At 40.6% G+C, this 18,138-nt stretch overlaps 1 protein-coding gene across 1 annotated transcript in view; it reads left to right on the top strand.

Moving 5' to 3' along the window:
* Positions 1-964: 964 nt before the first annotated feature.
* Fam91a1 (family with sequence similarity 91 member A1) overlaps positions 965-18,138 on the top strand; it is a 40,857-nt gene continuing 23,683 nt past the window's right edge. Inside the window, exons 1-14 of the mRNA XM_055626427.1 lie at positions 965-1,258; positions 6,175-6,259; positions 7,847-7,998; positions 9,474-9,531; positions 10,405-10,472; positions 10,986-11,099; positions 12,433-12,523; positions 12,880-12,942; positions 14,591-14,697; positions 14,786-14,824; positions 15,256-15,368; positions 15,795-15,910; positions 17,122-17,234; positions 17,528-17,614. Coding sequence (XP_055482402.1) covers positions 1,187-1,258; positions 6,175-6,259; positions 7,847-7,998; positions 9,474-9,531; positions 10,405-10,472; positions 10,986-11,099; positions 12,433-12,523; positions 12,880-12,942; positions 14,591-14,697; positions 14,786-14,824; positions 15,256-15,368; positions 15,795-15,910; positions 17,122-17,234; positions 17,528-17,614 — 1,278 coding nt within the window. The 5' untranslated portion in view covers positions 965-1,186. The remainder of the gene's footprint in view (positions 1,259-6,174; positions 6,260-7,846; positions 7,999-9,473; positions 9,532-10,404; positions 10,473-10,985; positions 11,100-12,432; positions 12,524-12,879; positions 12,943-14,590; positions 14,698-14,785; positions 14,825-15,255; positions 15,369-15,794; positions 15,911-17,121; positions 17,235-17,527; positions 17,615-18,138) is intronic.

Raw genomic sequence — 18,138 nt, 5'->3', positions numbered from 1 at the left:
TCACAAGGCAAGTGGTTGATACGTAGTAGGCAGGTTGTACTTTTGAAGACTTTCCCCATTGTTGCAGTTCAGGAACTTATCTTAGCTTTGTTGAGGGCCTCAACAGGATACAAAGCTACTACAATAGGATAACCAGATCAACACACCTATGCAAGAGTGGCGACTACCACAACAGTTTCAATTAGATATAATGAGTATGCCTCAGACTTGCCAGTTGTTGAGGTATGGGTTAAGCAAGCATCTTAAATGTTTTCAGTTCGTATCTGTAGTGCATAACGAGACATGACTTAAAAACATTGCTTTAAGATGAAAAATAGGCAAAGAAACACTGAACTTGTGTCTTACTGTTGCCAGTCATCAATGAGCTTGCTTAGGAAATATAATATACTCTGGAAGAAATCGTTCCCAAAGACCTCAGGAGGGCTGGAGGGATACCACGCGAGTTCCGCCTTTAAAAAGCAAGCGACCGAAGCTAGTTAAAACATCTGTTCCTCAGATCCCCACATTTTAAGAATTTGGATCTTGGAAGGAGTCCAACGTTCTCCATCCCCAGGATACAGTCAGTGTTTGGAAGGGATGACGACACTAGCGACTCCAGCCCAATGGGTGGGGGCACTGCCACAGTCCGTGTTCTCAGAGACCCTGTCCTGCTCGGCCGGGTGGCGGGAGTGGTTCTCGCGTTAGCAGCGCCTTTGCTCAGACAAACGGCCTCAGGGCCTTTAGCTGCCCGTCCAGAGCCACTGGGGTCACCCACTGGGGAAACTGAGTCACACAAGCTCAGCAGCGCCGATCGGGGTACCTCCGTTCTTCTCGGGCGCAGGCGCAGCTGGCCGGGCGCCCGGGGGTCTCCGGGCTCCGCCTTCCTCGCACGGCTCAACCACGTGCGGGGGGCGAAGCTCCACCCTCAACCGCTCGCCAGCGGGCGGAAGTGACGTCGGGGCAGAGCCATTTCCGGCAGGCCGAAACTAGGAAGAAACTTGGAGCTGCTGAGGCACGGGTCGTAGCCGCCGCCACCGTGCCCCGTGGCCCGCGTCGCGCGGAGCTGTGGAGGCCTGGCCATGGGGCGGCGCCGGGCTCGCGCGGCCTAAGGCCTACGGCCTCCCGCGGGCTCCGCTGACGGGCCGGGCGCGAGCGGGCGGGAGGCGGCGTGGGACCCGCGGCCACCGCCGACCTGGGCTCCGGCACCATGAACATCGACGTTGAGTTCCATATCCGGCACAACTACCCTTGGAGCAAGTTGCCAGCCAACGTGAGACAGGTACGGCGCTGCCCCGCCCGCCTGTCGCCTGACAGCCCGGGGCTCGGGAAAACTGGGCCGCGGCGTGCGCCGGCTCCAAAGGCGTCTGGGATGGTGTTCCCCGGACTCGCCTGTACCTCGGCCCGCAAACTCTCTAAGCCAGGCGCCTGCGCTCCTGGGTTCTAAAATAAAGGGTGATGGGAGAAGGATGAGAACAGTGCATACAGTACAGAGCGACAGTTCATACGTCCCTCCTCTGTAGTGTATGGGGGAGTTAGGTTGCCTGTTTAGAGTTGGATGTTAACTGAAAGCATTTATAGTTGACCCTGGAAGACCAGTAAAAGTTAATAAAGATAAGGAACGAAGACCCTCCTCCCCCAGTGAGAGGGAAGGACGAGTCTGCAGAGCAGGGAACCATCACCGAAGGGCGGAGATAGGTTTAGATGCATTTGAAAGCGTTTGCTTCTGAAGGTGTGAGGGTTGGTAGCTGCTGAGGCTGGAAGGGTAGTCCTTCACACAGAATGGGTTTACAAGGCCTGTGTCAACAGGAGCATGACCTGAGGTGGTTGTTTTCTTCTTTTTTAATCTAATGCTTACGTTGAATGGCAGTCTTACTAATTTGTTTAGCATGTTTATTGAGCACACTACTAGATGTTATGCCTGCCTTTGGGTGCATATAGTTTGCAGCAGTCAGACAAAGATCCTGCCTCCAGAGTGTGTGTTTTAGTAACGACAGAGTAAATGAACTGATGGATGAGACAGAGCACGACAGGTGGTTTGAAGGCTTACGAAGGTAGTGATACATATGCTACAGATGTGTGTGCCACTGTTTCCAGGGCGCTGTTTCTCTTGCCATCCCATTGATTTCTGTTTTCTCGTGGTGATGGGCAGCAGGTCTGCTTTTGGAATGTATGGAATGGTGGTGGTAATGGTTTTATGATAATTGTAGTTTACTTTGAGTCTTAGTTCTAGGGAATGAGTTGCGGGTCTGGTAAGCATCACATGACAAAAATGCTTTAAAGACACCAGAACCCTAGCTAAAGCAAGGTGTGTATCAGGGACAAAGGTCTTTAGAATGTCAGTCATTTTCTGCAGCTTGAAAAACCAAGACTAAACCTTCGGGAATAAGGTTCTCTTAAGTTTGAATGAGGGTTTTGGCAGTTAGTTTTGTTCTTTAGACAAACATGTTTTGAGATACATTTGAAGACAACTAGAACAAATAGTCCTTTATTTCCTTTTTAAAATAGATTATACCCAACTTAAATAATTGATTCTAATTAGTACTGGCAAAAGCCTCTTCAAACTTAATTGTGATTATTAAATATAATTACAGGACAGTGCTAAAACATAAGTCCAAATATAAACTGACTCGTTTTTGTGTGTGAAGTCACTGAAAGTACCAGTTGCTTTCAGTTAGGGTAAATGTGGCCTGTGTTTGTACACATTTGTTTCTGCAGACCATCTTCCGCCTTATCATGGTTTCCTAAAGTTAAGTCCACTGTAGATGACATCAACTCTCTGCCTGGTGTCTAACCCTCAGCATAGGACCTCACCCTCTCTTCACGCTACCCCGGACTGAGGCGTGTAAGGCCAGCCTGGTCCTCTCACTGTTGCTTTCTGTTATAGCTTCTTTTTAGCCCCCCTAGGAGTTACCCTGAACCCTGTTGATACTGTACTGTTATTTCTTAGCCATCACAGCCATCACCTCACTATGGTGCATTTTCTGGTTAGAGTCTTTCTTATGTTTTGCACCCTAAACATCTGGGTACGTAATTGGTTTTTAGTAGCTATTTGTCAGATGTAATGAGGCATCAGTTTGAGATGACTCCTAAAAGGCTATAAAAATCTCAGTTGTATTAAAAATGGTGATTTTTTTTTTTTTTTTTTTTTGGTATGAAAGAATGTTTTCAGGATTTTTCTGTAGTTTACTAATTTCAGGCATTCATTGTTTGATACAATGTGTAGGAAGAATGTATCAATTTTGGTATCAAATGCTAAGTATGTTGATGTGATGATTTCCAGTAGGTTTTGGTGGGCTTAATTTGGAAATGACTCATTTCCCAGTTCTGAAAAGCTGGAGGAAGGATACTTGGATTTAAAAAAAAAAAAAAAAAATCTTACAAGTTAGTGGATGAGATGAGGAAAAAACTTGTTTTGTTCTGTGGGTCACACCAGACTGAACAAGCACAGTAGATAGGGACTGAGCATGTACAGAGCCTTGGGTTCCCTCCTCAGCCTTGGGAAAAAATGTCAGGCCAGTGTTTTCAGGATTTTTCTGAAGTTCACTAATATCAGACATTCATTGTTTTACACAATGTGTAATTCTAAAGTGAAATTCTATGATGGGTCAATTTTTTAATTTTTTTGTTTGTTTTTGTTTTTGTTTTTTTGAGACAGGGTTTCTCTGTATAGCCTTGGCTGTTCTGGACTCACTTTGTAGACCAAGCTGGCCTTGAACTCACAGATTTGCCTGCCTCTGCCTCCCATTGTGCTGTGATTACAGGTGTGCACCACCACGCCCTTCTGATGGATCAGTTTTTATATCTGTCTGTCTGTCTGTCTATCTATCTATTTGTAGGGGAGTACCTGTTAGGGTGTCTACATTGAGATTTGTGGGAGCCTTGGTGCTAGGAAGCGTGCTTTTATGGTTATCTGCTGTACAAGGACTGCTCTGTAAGCAAGCCTTCATTCCCACATGACCGATTAATCTGCTGTAGTTCCTGTTCCATGAAGCCCAGCTTCACCCACCAAGCCTTCCCATGTGCAGCCCATTCTGTCTTACTGAAGGGGCTTTCCCTGTTCTGCTATCTGGGTCTGTAGTGGTAACAGTGGTTTAAATGATGGGAGATTTGGAGAAGGGCGGAGTGTCAAAGAGTTGCTGAACAGATATTTAACTTTATGTATTTCTTGAGGGAAGAATAAAACATTCACTGTGGTTTTAGGTATTGGTGTGCATACCATATTCTGACTGATGGGGCCAATCAAGATATTGACATCTAGTCCTAGGACTCCAGTGGTGTTAAGTTCAGTCTTCAGGGACACGTACAGATAAGTAATGTCAATTTAAGAGACTTACTTTGAACCAGAAGACCAAAGCCTCAAGTTTGGAACTTGCTGTGATTGTAGCAGGATGGGATGCTTGTGTGTAACGTGTGTGGTGTTTCCTGAAAGAGAGACCTTGCAGCAGAGCTACAGGAACCTTGACAGATGGCTTGGCCTTCTGAAGCACGCAGTAATCTTTGGTACTTGGCCATAGCCTTGCTGCTGTGTAAGATTGTTGGGGTAGCATCTCCACAGTGCACTTAACTCCAGAACGTGGGATGTTACAGGTGGAAATAGCTCATGCACACCCGTGCTGGCTGAGCGTGGGCGTTCCTCCAGCTTTGGTGAATCTAATCTAAGGAGACTTCAGTTTCCACGTCACAGCCCTGCAGTCTGTCCAGTTATGGGATAGGTATTTAGTTAGGGGCTTCATTTATCTGACTGTAAAACATAGATGTATGGTTTTGGCTTTTAAAAACTTGTAAAAATTAAAACGAACTGAATCCTCTAATCATCTTCTTATTAAAGATGTCTAGTTTAACCTTATAGTGTGCCAGAAAAAAAAATTATACCTAGTTATTAGAAATGAGAGAGCATTTAGATACTAAGTTAACTTTATGGTTACACATGAATATCGTGTTGGCTGTGATCAAGCATGTTTATTCTTTGCTTTCGTAGTGCCAATTTTGAAGTTAAAACACTATGTGCATGCACAGCTAGAAAGTATTTTGTTTATTATATACAATTCTGTATTTCTGTAGGGTGTACATTTCTGATCCAATTACTGATGACTGAAAATATTGCAAAAAAGCGTTTATCCTGATGTGTACCGATTTATTTCTTAACATTATTCTGTAGGTGATACAGTCTACAATTTGTTAGTAGATGTTAGAAGTGATCTTAAGATGATTTAAAATATGCAGGGAAATGTAGGATGTGTGCAGATTAAACACACATATGATGCTGTTTTATGTATGGCTTTTGGTATCCTGAGGGTCATGGCCCCAATGTTGCATGGAGCTTGTGGATGGTGGTATGCATGAACAGCAAAACTGTCCAAATGTAAGGGAATGGCATTTTATAAAAGCAGCCCTAGCACATCTGAAATGTCTATTCTGTAGAAATCTGAATCTCTGTTAATCATAGCTCAGTCCAGAATGACTGGGTTGTCAGTCTGTCTTTCCTTAGTTGTATTCTTAAATTTACATAAGGGTGGTTGTGAGAAGCCACCTACCACCCATCCACCCTCTCACCCACCCACTCATCCATCCATTCATCCATCCACCTATATCCATCCATCCACTTACCTATCTACCTACTCAACCACTCACTTATCCATTCACCCATCTACCCACTCATCTACTTACCCATCCATCTACCCACCCATCCTCCCACCTATCTGCCCCATTCACCTATCCGCCTATCTACCCACCTGTCCACCCATCCATCTACCCACTTATCCAGCCACCCACCCACCCACCTGTCCTCCCACCTATCTGCCCATTTATCTGTTCACCCATTTACACAACTATCCATCCAGCCACCTACCATTCATCCATCCATCTATCCATCCCACTTAAATCTGAGATATCCTGAAAGGAAATCTTTGTTAACAGTCTTTTTAACAAGTAAACCTATATTCTCATACTGCTTTTTTATTTTATTTAAATATTTTGAGAAATTTAAATCATTTAGAAAGGCGCATTACAAAGAAACATGTGGGATATGTGGGATCTTGTTTTAATATCACAGTAGTAAAGTTAACATAATAGAACTTATGAAAACACTACCAGTTCATTTCTGGGCATTAAGACATGCCAGGGTAAAATTAGGGTTCCCTTTTTTTTTTTTTTTAACCTGGAAACTGTGTAATAACCATGTGTAATTTCTTTTAGAGTCTTGGAAACTCACAGAGAGAATATGAGAAACAGGTTGTCTTGTACAGTATCCGCAATCAATTACGCTACAGAAATAACTTAGGTAAGTGGAGACATTTTTACACTGGGATGGAGATGACCACACTGTCTTCATCTTTATAAGTCTCAGTTTTCATTGTGAACTGCATAGATCTGACTTTCTCTATGGATGGACTTTTAAGAACCTTTGAGATGCTTCATTCCACCTAATAGCAAGTCATATTGTAGATTTTTCTTTCTAGTTGTAATGAAAACTCTTTTATAGCGTGTTGTATATAAGTTTGTTTTCCCTATAAAATCTTAAACTTAACTCAGTGTTCTCTTTACTCGAGTGAGAGAATGTGCCAGAGAAGGAAAAGGATACCAGTTCTTGATCATTTTCAGATTTAAGTTTTGTTTTATCACCATAAGTTTCTTGAGTTCTATAACTTTAATGAGGCTTTGGTTTTGGAGGCTTTTTGTTTTGTTTTGTTTTTTGTCTTTTTCTTCCCCCTTCCATTTAAAGTACTTATTTATTTTTTATCAAACTAGTTTGGTTATTTTCTGTCATAATAGTATGTGCTACTTTTATTTTAAGCATTAATACTACAGAGGGTTTCTATACAAACATTTTCTGTTAAAGTCAGAAGGCCTCTTTCATTTGAAAAACAATATAGTAGCAAGGAAGACAGTTCAGTTTGGTTAAGTGCTTACCATGTGGGGACCTGAGTTCAGCGTTCAATGCCTACATTAAACAGATGTGGTGACATGCTTCCAAGTTTTGCCCTGAGGAGGCAGAGACAGGCAGATCCTGTGGCTCCCTGGCCAGCTTGTCTAAGTGGTGAGCTCTAGGTCCCAGTGAGAAATCCTTCAGTAGAGGGCCTGCAAGATAGATTAGCTCTTGGAATAAAGACAGTTGTTACTGAGCCTCACTACCTGAGTTCAATTTCTAGGACTTTCATGGTGGAAAGAGAGTACTGGCTCCCTCAAGTTAGCCTTTGACTGTGTATATGTATACACACAAGTATGTGAACTAAACATGAACAAGGTGAATACTGTTGAGGAATGATACATGAGGCCAACCTCTGGCCTACACACAGACACACACACACAAATACACACACTTTACATACATGAATGGACAGACAAGAAAGGGGGCCTGGTGGCATGGGCCTGTAATTTCAGTTACTTGCAACACTAACTTGGGAGAATTGCAAGTTCAAGGCTGCCTGGCCTGTAGAGTGAATTCACAGCTAGTTTTGTTCAGCTCAGTGGTGGACACATGCCCTGCTTTCAATGCCTAACACAAAACAAAAAAACAAAATGCTTTTTAAAATAGACTTCATTGAAAGCTAGTGTGTGGCCTGGCTATCCTGTGAAGGGATGTGGTTAAGGGTCTGAGACATAGCTTATGTCTGTGGATTCTATGCTGTTCTCTTGATTTGATAAGAATTCTTTCCTTGACTTATATGTCTTATTACATTTTACTTACACATAGTATGAAGACTGACAAAATTTTTGTGTGGTGAAATTGTTGCTTTGTTCCTATAGCTTATTTGCTCTTGCCTAGTTTATATACTGTTTGAAAAGTTAAAAGGTATGTATTTTACACTATATTTATAGTGAAGCACTAAGAAGCCTGGGAAAATTGGACATTTTCTTTTTCTTACAGTGAAACATGTCAAGAAAGATGAACGTAAATACTATGAGGAGCTGCTGAAATATAGTCGCGATCACCTCATGCTGTACCCTTACCACTTATCTGACATTATGGTGAAGGGCCTAAGGATAACACCATTTTCATACTACACTGGGATCATGGAGGTTAGTTTCTAGTGTAGTGAACCGTTAACCACCAGGTTCCCTGCTCTCAGCTGTCATGGATGTTGTATGTTCAGTTGATGTGTAAAACAGGCTGGTCACAAGGTAGCTGAGGCACACTTTAGCACAGGGTTGCCATTATTGATGCTTTTATGTTGGAAAGGGGACTGCTATATTCTGTGCTCTTAAAGGTGTTCTTTAAAGATCCTTTTGTGCAGTATTATTCTCATCAGTTATTTATACCAGCCATTAGTACAGTTATTGCTTGTAATTTATAAGATTGAAAACGTGGGCTTCAGACTTGAACAGTAAGATCAGGGAAACTAATATATTCAACTGTTCACTCTGTATAAAAATGATGCACACCCAACATTGTGTGATACATATCTCAGGAAGGAGAGTTGTGCCAATTGTCCTGGCTGTTAGTTGCTATAATTAGTAACTTTCAGCTTTTATTTCAAAGCTAGTTTGTACTTGGTTCTTGTTGAATAACTTTGGTAGCAGTCCTATACTGTTTTTTTGAGTGAGCTTTCTATAACGATTGGCATTAATGTCTAGTATTTTTCACTCTTTATATCTAAGTTCTGTTACTGGCTCTGTAGACAATGGAGGAGCCTAGAAGCGTGTGTCAGAGAAAGTAAGCAGCTGCAGTAGTGGGGAAGCTCGTACTCTTCGTGACGTGCTCATCTCTGACTTCAAGTCTTTCCATTAGCTCTGGAACCCACTTTTCTATGGGCACTTGTGTTGCTTGTGTCTCTGAAGTTCTTTTGCAGTCCTGATAGTGGCGGGTGGCATGATGACGAAGCAAGACAAAAGGGAGCTGGTCAGCTTCTTCCTCTTGTCTCTGCAGTTCTTTTTCTGGTAGCCACAAGGTTACGGTACAACAGATAGATTTTTTTTTTTACATTTGCCAGCTTTCAATTATATTCACATGCTCACTCTGGGTTTTGTTTTTAAATAATTGTGTTGAAAGATGGGTCTTATCCAACAGTAGTTCAGTATGATTGGAGACGATTGGGGTTGAGAAAGCCAGATACTAAGTTTAATTTGATACTGAGATAGGAGCAAAGGCTTGGAAATAATTAGAATGTTTATAGGTAGTGTGCATTTCAGGTGCATGTTGATAGACTTGACACATTATTGGCCTTCTATCAAGATAGGAATGTAGGATCTGCTAAGGAGGTTCAAAAGCTAGAATGCTGAGCTCTAATGGAGACTATAGGTTAACTGTCTGGGACTCACAGAGTTTTAAGAAATCCAAATCTAAAGCCCACCCTGCCTTTACTAGGTTTTTGCCATGACTTAGTTCCATAGGTGCTTGCATGTTTAGGGTATCAGCTATGATCCACTGTCTTCCATAATAAAATAATAATAGTAATAATAATAATTGTTCTATTCAGCCATAACAATACACACAGATACTCTTTTTCATTTAAGGAAAGTTGCACTTCAAATTTTGTATTTTTTCTTTTTCAAAGGACATCATGAACAGTGAGAAAAGCTATGATTCATTGCCTAATTTTACTGCCGCTGACTGTGAGTATCCAGATGGGAAGGAGTAACACTTAGATTGTGTCTTCCTGCAAGCATGTTGTTTGTTAGGATTGTGAGTTTAAAAATTGAGAGCCACATTATCAATGGGTACATTATTGCATAACACAAATCAGGTATGCTATTTAGCCTAATATCAATGGGAAGAAGAATTTTGGAGTGGGAAAGTGAGGACTAGCCTTTATTCTAGAGCAGTAGTTCTCAGCCTGTGGGTTGTGACCCCTTTGGGGTTGAACAACCCTTTCACAGGGGTTCACTATGGCCATCAGGAAACAGATATTTACATTGTGGTTCATAACAGTAGCAAATTTACTGTATAAGTAACAACAAAAATAATTCTATGGTTGGGGTCACCACAACATGAAGAACTGTATTAAAGGGTTGCAGCATTAGGAAGGTTGAGAACCGCTGCTCTAGAGACTGAAGTTCTTGATGTTACATGGGCTGTAGAAGGACAACCTGTGCACAGTATTCTTCACATACAGTAGTTCGTGGAGTTCCACAAACACCATGTGCTCTGTATCCCCGTGCTTAGCTTAGTGAAGTTTCTATTTCACATTTGATGTAGTTGTGTATGTCAGAAGCTTCTGCTGAAAAGCATTATTTTACTTGTTAAAACTGGGAGGACTTCTGCTCTGTCAGCCTGTCCTCAGTAACATTGTCAGAAGTGGCAACTTGAGTTCCTCATTCCCAAAGTTGAGATTTCATCTGTATTGTGTGACAAATTCTTTTTAATTTGATATTAATGGACCATGTCAGTCAATTATTAAAAGAATATAAACTTGGAATTTTTGCTAATGTCATTTAGTGTAGTATCCTCATATTTCAAGGCGTATTAAAGGGAAGACTTGCTTTCAGGTCTGCGGCTTCTTGGCATAGGAAGAAACCAGTATATTGACCTCATGAATCAGTGTAGATCTTCAAAAGTAAGTTGTCTCCTTTCTCTTTACAGCCTCCTTGTCAGAACTGGGTTATAACCAAAGTTTGGTTTAGAGTGGTAGGAATAACAAACTCTAACGTGAACCAGTTATTGTGCATATCATAGGAGTACTGAATAGATCTTCAGGATTCACAGGGTTATAGCTTAAGTGATAAATGAGTTACAACATACAGCATTTATTTTTGAAGTTAACTTTTCTTTGCTTGTCTTTTATTTGGCTAATTTAGCCCTGTATTCACTTAATGGGTGAAATAAGTTCACATTTTCAAGTGCAGGGTTTTAAAGTCTTGGGTTTCATTTGAATTGTTTCTGGATTGAAGTCTAGGTTTAAGTAATTTATTTTAAAATATGTTAAGAATGGTGCTATAGTAAATAGACTAGTTAGCATTTTAAACATGAAAATTTGAAAAGATTTAGCCTGTTGTAATGTTTTCTGTGATGGTAGAAGAAAGTAGTAATTTCAGTTGGCTGCAAGTCCTTAAATGTTGTATTATTGCAGAAATTCTTCAGAAGGAAAACTGCCCGTGACCTTCTACCAATAAAGCCAGTGGAAATTGCCATCGAGGCATGGTGGGTGGTGCAGGCTGGATATATCACAGAAGATGACATCAAGGTAGAGATCGCATAGATTAAAAGCCAAGGAAAAGGGAAGATTAAAACCAGAGTTTTAATTTTTTTAACTTATTTTATAGTTCTTAATTATATTACATAATGTTTTAAAAAGTAATTTTTCTGTAGAAAATTAAGCTAATTCAAATGATCTTAATAGGTTAGGAGGTGGAGTTTGCAAGACTCTTTTTAACGCTGCAGGAAACATGATTTGGTTCATATACAGTAATCTAGGATCTTAATAGGTGGTCTTGTGTAAAGTGATATGATGTCACACCTAGCAGCCACAGTAACATGGCTGATACTTCTGAACACTGACTATGTGCACATGTGCCATACACTAATTAACTATGTTCTTATCTTCTTTAAAACTCAAGACAAACATATTGTTTGTATCCTAGTTCACAAAGAAGAAAGTGAACACACCACAGTTAACTAAATGACTCAAGTCATTTAGGTCCAAGATTACTAGATACTCAGGCAGTTTCTTTGAATTATACTGAAATAGGGTAAGTGCCCTGATGGAGATAGAGTGTCAAGATCAAGAGCAGCGATTTCCCCACAAGTTAGTTCAAGCTGCACACATTTGAAAGAGATGCTGATTGAAAAAAGGGCAGGGTACTCTGTAGGTCTAGAGACCAAGGCATATCTGTATGTGGTTGAAGGAATGTGTGACCTTTTCATTTTTCATTTATTATTATTATTTTTTTTTTTTGTCTTTCTTCTGGAGGGCATTTTAAAGTAGAAAACCTTAGAAATTTTGCTTCGCTGTAAGCCCTTCAAAAAGGTGCTGCCAGATTGTTGTAACTTCACCACACCAAAAAATAAAAACTTCATGTGACTTTTCTCTCAGTAGACTTTTGAAAAGAATGATTTGGGCTGAGCATGTTGGCACACACCTGTAATCTCAGCATTCGGGGAAGCAGAGGCTTGCAGGTCGATGTGAGTTTGAGGCCAATCTGGTCTACAAAATGAGTCTAGGACAGCCAAGGCTACACAGAGAAACCCTGTTTCAAGGAAAATAAAAAAGAATGATTTGGATTCATGTATCTGATTCCATTTCAAAGAAAAAGAATAAGCATTGGTGTTTATCGGTGGGCATTACTACTAACCAGGAGATGTTGATAGTTATGGTAATTTGTTATCTAAACTGTTGGCACCATACATTGGCAGTTTAAATGATGGTTATGTGCATAGTTTTAAGGTGATAAATGGGAAGAGTTAACATTCATTCCATACATGTTATCAGTTATGGATTCCAATGTGACTACATCTTAGGGGACTTAGAAATTAGTTAATTAGGACAGACTTAATTAAAAACATTTCCTTTTTCTTAGATATGCACTTTTCCTGAGAAAGGCACTATTGATAAGATCATCGACGCAGGTCCTCAGCTCTCCGGGTCACTAGACTACAATGTGGTACACAGTAAGTGCTACTGTCTTTGTTAACAAAAAACTTGTTTTAAACAGTTTATAATTAATACCAGTTACTTTACTGGTCCAAATTGATCTATTTTCTAAGTCATGTTGTTTGAAATGTGATCTTAGTCTTTTATTTTCCGTTGTGGATGTAATTACAGACCTGTACAAATGACTGGTAAGAGATTTGTAGATTGTAGTTCTGAAAATACCTAGGAAATCAAGATTTACAAAATGTAGTTAGTTTTCTCTGTGTTAGTTTCTTTTCTTCATGTAGTATTCAGAAGGCTAGCGGTCAGGCTGTTAGAAACACTGTTGTTTAAACAAGTGTGCCGTCTAAAATCGGTGCTTTTGCTTTTGTAGGTTTGTATAACAAAGGCTTTATTTATCTGGATGTGCCCATATCAGATGACAGTTGTATAGCTGGTAAGTCTGGGCTGACATTTTACACTATATTTTGAATGACTGCTTGAAGTTAATTGCTACCAGCCTAATACATTTAATACAAATCATTTTGTAATTTTAGATATTAAGATTTTTGTTTTTGTTTTAAGAGGGTTTCTCTGTGTAGCCTTGGCTATCCTGGAACAGGCTGGCCTTGAACTTACAGCCATCCATCTGCCTCTGCCTCCCTGGGTGCTAGGATTACAGGTGTGCACTACCATGCCTGGTTAAGATTTTTTTTTTTTTAAAGAAGAGCATTTTTATTTTTATGCTTAATTCATTGTGGTTTTATTATTACTGTTACATTTTAAATGTTATTTTGATATACTATATTAAAATAGAACTTCAGGATAAATTTCTTACAATCCCAAATGAAATCACTTTTTTTAAGTTTTAAATTTTGTAGAAGTACCAACTTATAGTTAGGTGTTTGTATTAAGCAAGTTTTCTGGTGTTGTTGAGCTATTGTTGCTCATGATTTTAAAAATCATACTGAAACAGTATTTGTGAGAAAGAGTATAAAAATCAAATTCCTGAGAATGACTTGATTTTGAGAAATAGATGGTGGTTGGCTGACTCCAGAAATACTTCCTCTTATCAGTGTTATGTCATGAGAGGTCATCAGGCTGTAGCAAGTCTTGATCTTTCTTTGAGTTAGCATATGTTAGTGAGATTCATGTCAGCCCAGTAGTACACTGTGGACCCCATGCTTACGTGAACTCTGTGTTAAGTTTGGAAAGAATTAAAAAGGAAGTGAAACACTAGCTTAGTTTTAATCTAGATTTGAAGTTGATGGTATAACAAGTAGAATAATAGTTTAAATTTGTAGACTTCATAGGAAATGAGTCCTTGGAGACAGAAATGGTGGTAGTGGTTTCCTCACTTGGGAATTTCCTCCCTATTGGGAAAGATTTATTCTAGTCCCTATTCTTATCTGATAAGCTGACTGATTTGAGATTTACTCAAAAGTTAGATTAGTAATGGGTTTGTTCATTTCAGTCTGTTTTAACTGCTGACTATTTGAACACTGACTTACATCAGCACCTGTTTGTTCTAAGGTTGTAACACAGCCCAAGCTTCCTCAAACTTGTATATAGCTGAGGCTGGCTTTAAATTGTTCATCCTCCAGCCTCTGCCTCATGTGTGCTGCCATACCTGGCTTTGTAGGTAGCTCTTCATTTGTTGGGGAGAACAGAGGAGGCTGAATGGATGGTTTCCTCATTGTAGGGATATGTTCTGCTGTGCTTCCCTCAGCAGTTGGCAGTAGGGTGCTGCAGACAGATGCTTGCTTTTATAGCTGCTAGGCTCCGTCTGCTGCTCACTTTCTTGGCCTGTAGGCACCAAAAGGACTTATATCACAAACCTTTCAAGGCTCACCCCCACTCTCTTGTGTTTTCAACAAGTTTGCACTGTCAGGTATTTCCTTTGCCTCAGTAATGGAGAGTTTCATGTGAACCTTTAGATAGCTCTGTGTAGATGATGTGTGTGGCTTTGACTGTAGGAACGTTTGAAAGGTTGCTGTTGCTGTGGAATCTCTGAATGATTTTTGTCTTTGCAGAGACATTTGAGTTATACTTTGTTGTTTTATGAAAACTTTAGTGCTGAGAAAAGTCTGTCTGGTTTATTTCAGTTCCTCCTCTGGAAGGTTTTGTAATGAATCGGGTACAAGGTGACTATTTTGAAACCCTACTTTATAAGATATTTGTGTCAATAGATGAGCACACTAATGTCGCAGAGGTAAGAATGTAAAAAACATTTTTGAAAGGATGTACTGAGAATTCTGAGAATGGATTGGTAATTTTCAGGTTTTTTTTTTTTTTTCTAGCTTGCAAATGTCCTTGAGATAGACTTATCACTGGTGAAGGTATGATTTTTTTTTTTTTTTTTTACCTTCTGTTTGTAATGTAAGTACTGGGCGGGATTTGCTAGTTGGTTTTTATCTTGATACATTACGGATCCTGGCTGCTTGGGGCAATCTTCATGGTAAAGGGATGGTTGCATAGAGAGAAAGGGCAAGATGAGAAGCCCTGAGTCTGTTTTCCACTAGGTGGAATGGACTAGAGCACTCACATTAGTGTGGGCAGCAGGAGGCAGCTGGTCGGTATCTTGTTAAATAAAGCTGCAGCTCTAGCCTCATTAGAAGAGGATTTAGGGGATGGCAGTCCTGCCCAGGCTGTTGTGTAGGTAGGATACGGAAATGCTTGCACATCAAAGAAGCTTTGTCTTGTGCAGTATTTTTTTTTTTCTCTAATGTGTTGTCTGTGTTAATGGTAATTTTCCTTCCATTCTTTTCAGAATGCTGTTTCAATGTATTGCCGGTTGGGCTTTGCCCATAAGAAGGGACAAGTAATAAACCTGGATCAACTTCATTCATCATGGAAGAATGTTCCATCTGTGAACAGATTAAAGTAATTCATTTATCCAGTATGACACAGTTTCCTTTTGAAAAGAATTCTTACATGTAGAAAGTTTCTTTATTCACCCTGCCAGTTGAAGTGAATTCTATATACCAGTGTCTTGGTCATCTGGGTGTGGTGGATCCTCTGTATAATCTGATGAAAACCAAAAACTCTTTGTTTAGGAAAAAAGTACATGTAATGTTTTATAAAATGGAGAAGTTAGAAGAACTTGGGTTCCCTGGAGCCTGTGCTCGAGTTTCGTCACTCTTTCTATGTTGGCCAGAACAACTTGAGAACTCATCTCAGTCTCACACCTTTGCATTGGCCTATGTTCTGGTGGATTGTTCATAGTTCTAAGCACCAATTTTAGTAGCTTATGTTCATTTGAGATTATTTATGTGATTTCTAAAAAATGAATGTACTCTTCATTACTAGGAGCACTCTAGACCCACAGAAGATGCTCTTATCATGGGATGGCGGGGAAAGTAGGAGTCCTGTACAAGAAGCTTCTTCGGCTACTGACACTGATACAAATAGTCAAGAAGATCCAGGTTAGCAACAACTTAGTTTAACTCAAAGTCTCTCTACTGGTCTGCCATCTGTCCAGACAGCCCTACATCTCCTTTTTATCTCTACTTTAGGCTTCTATTTAGTATGCAATCTGAGTCCTTACCAATATTGTGAACACTTTGCAAAGCCTTGAAGGTATAAGATAAATAAGAATATGGCACTTGCCTGTTAGAAATTAAGTTGAGAGAGAAGGGAGGGAGTATGGCCCAAAAACCATAAGCAGTTCTGTTTGGGGCAAACAAACAAAAAAACCCAACCTTTACCTTCGGGAAGAGGATGTGGTGACAGGGCCTGTGAGTTCACTGGTCATTGAGGAAAGGCCATTTTAGTCCAAGAGAAAGTGCAGGCTAAGCCCAAAGAGAGACATACAAGGTTTAAAGTTGTCGGTAATAGGAATCTGGGATAGCCTTTCTCCTGTTCTGTCACTCGGCCACATACTGAGGAACATAGGCCTGTTGGTAGTGCTACTCTGATGATCGTCAAGAAGTTTTATTTCTGGTTTTCAAGGAAATTAACTGTGCTAGTTTACTTTTCTGTTGCTCTTATAAAACACCTTGACCAAAAGCGACTTGAGGAGGAAAGGGTCTATTTCAGCTGACAGCTTACGGTTCATCCTGAAGGGAAGCCAGGGCAGAAACTCAAGCAAAGACCTCTGAGGAATGCTGCTTACTGGTTTATTCCCCAGGTTTATGTTCAGCCATGTTTCTTATACGTCCTAGGATATCTGCTCAGGGGTGTTACCAACTACAATGAGTTGGGCCCTCGCTTATCAATCATTAATCAAGAAAGTGCACATTGACCTGGCTTCAGGGCAGTCTTAGGAAGACCTTTTCTCAGTTGAGGTTTCCCCTTCCCCAGTGATGCTGGCTTGTGTTGAGTTGACAAACTAACTAGCATATCAACACAAATGTAAAAGTCTCTTAAAATTAAAGAGAAAATGTTCCCCTCCTCTGCCGTTAGTGCATACCTATAATCTTAGTACTGGAGATGCAGGCCGATTGGAATTCAAGGCCAGTCTCAGCTACATAGTGAGACCCTGACTCAAAAAATCATGGATGTTGTAAGACCACAATAGTGCTTGTAGTAATTAAGTTTGTTTGGCTATCAGATAAAGCTGAAGCAAAAGACTTATTTCAGAAGATAAGCAAAGAAGGCTTTCATTGACTTGATTTTATATTCTAATCTTTTTCAGCTGACACAGCCAGTGTAAGCAGTTTGAGTCTGTCCACTGGGTATACAAAGCGTATTGCATTCTTATTTGACTCCACTCTTACTGCGTTCTTAATGATGGGAAATCTTTCACCAGTAAGTCAAATGCTTGTTTGAATATAATGATGTTTATAGTAAAGATGAGATATAAAATCATTCAGTGATTTGTAAGTATCTTTAAGTTCAGAACTAATCCTAAAAGCAGCCACGTGTGTTTTAGCTTTCTCCGAACAGTGTGAGTTTCCAGTGAGGATTGCTGTGGTAGTTGGAAGAACCATCAGCTCATGTTGCCCATCTTTTAGTTTAAGTATATTAGAAAGAAAGCATAGTAATTGTTGTTAGCATAAAAGAGGGAAACCACAGCTTTAATATTGTGCTTCTTTCTGCAGAACTTGAAAAGCCATGCAGTCACCATGTTTGAAGTAGGCAAACTCTCAGATGAGTCTCTGGACAGCTTTCTTATAGAACTAGAGAAGGTCAGTGCACCAGGGTGGCATGTCTGGAACCTTTCTTACTGCATGCCATGGCAGTTCTGCCAATGTGCTCATTGTCCTGGGTCTTTGGAATACTCCTGTTCCTTCTTGTCTCTGCACTACCCCATCTTCTCCTGTGCTGCTGTTTAGACATACCCACAGTGAATGAGCAGATGCAGGGTTTGCAGGTGGCCAGCCCTGAGGGCATAAGCACAGGGCTCAGCCCTGCCTCTTGTCTCCTGGGTAGTGTTGTAGATGAGGGAAAGACCCTCCCCATCCCCGTCCCCCTTGTTTCTCACCATCTATTATGCTGCCTATATAAGGTGTGGGGTCTGGTCTCTCATGAGCTCAAGGCCAGCTCTCCTTCCTGTCGAAGATGACAGGGGAGAACATTTCTCTGTTGCCCATGCTGCTTCATGGCAGATAAGTTGCAGGGCCAGCTTTCCCATGCTCACACCCTCGGGGCTGGCTCAATTATTGTTTCTGTCGTCAGGGTCAGCTCTACTCTGCTGCCCAGGTGAGGTGCA

Source organism: Psammomys obesus, unplaced genomic scaffold (assembly GCF_907164565.1).
Source record: "Psammomys obesus unplaced genomic scaffold, mPsaObe1.curated_primary_1811, whole genome shotgun sequence".
NCBI classification, from domain to species: Eukaryota; Metazoa; Chordata; class Mammalia; order Rodentia; family Muridae; genus Psammomys; species Psammomys obesus.
Note: the sequence above shows the minus strand (reverse complement) of the source record. Positions and strands in the feature narration are given on the sequence as shown.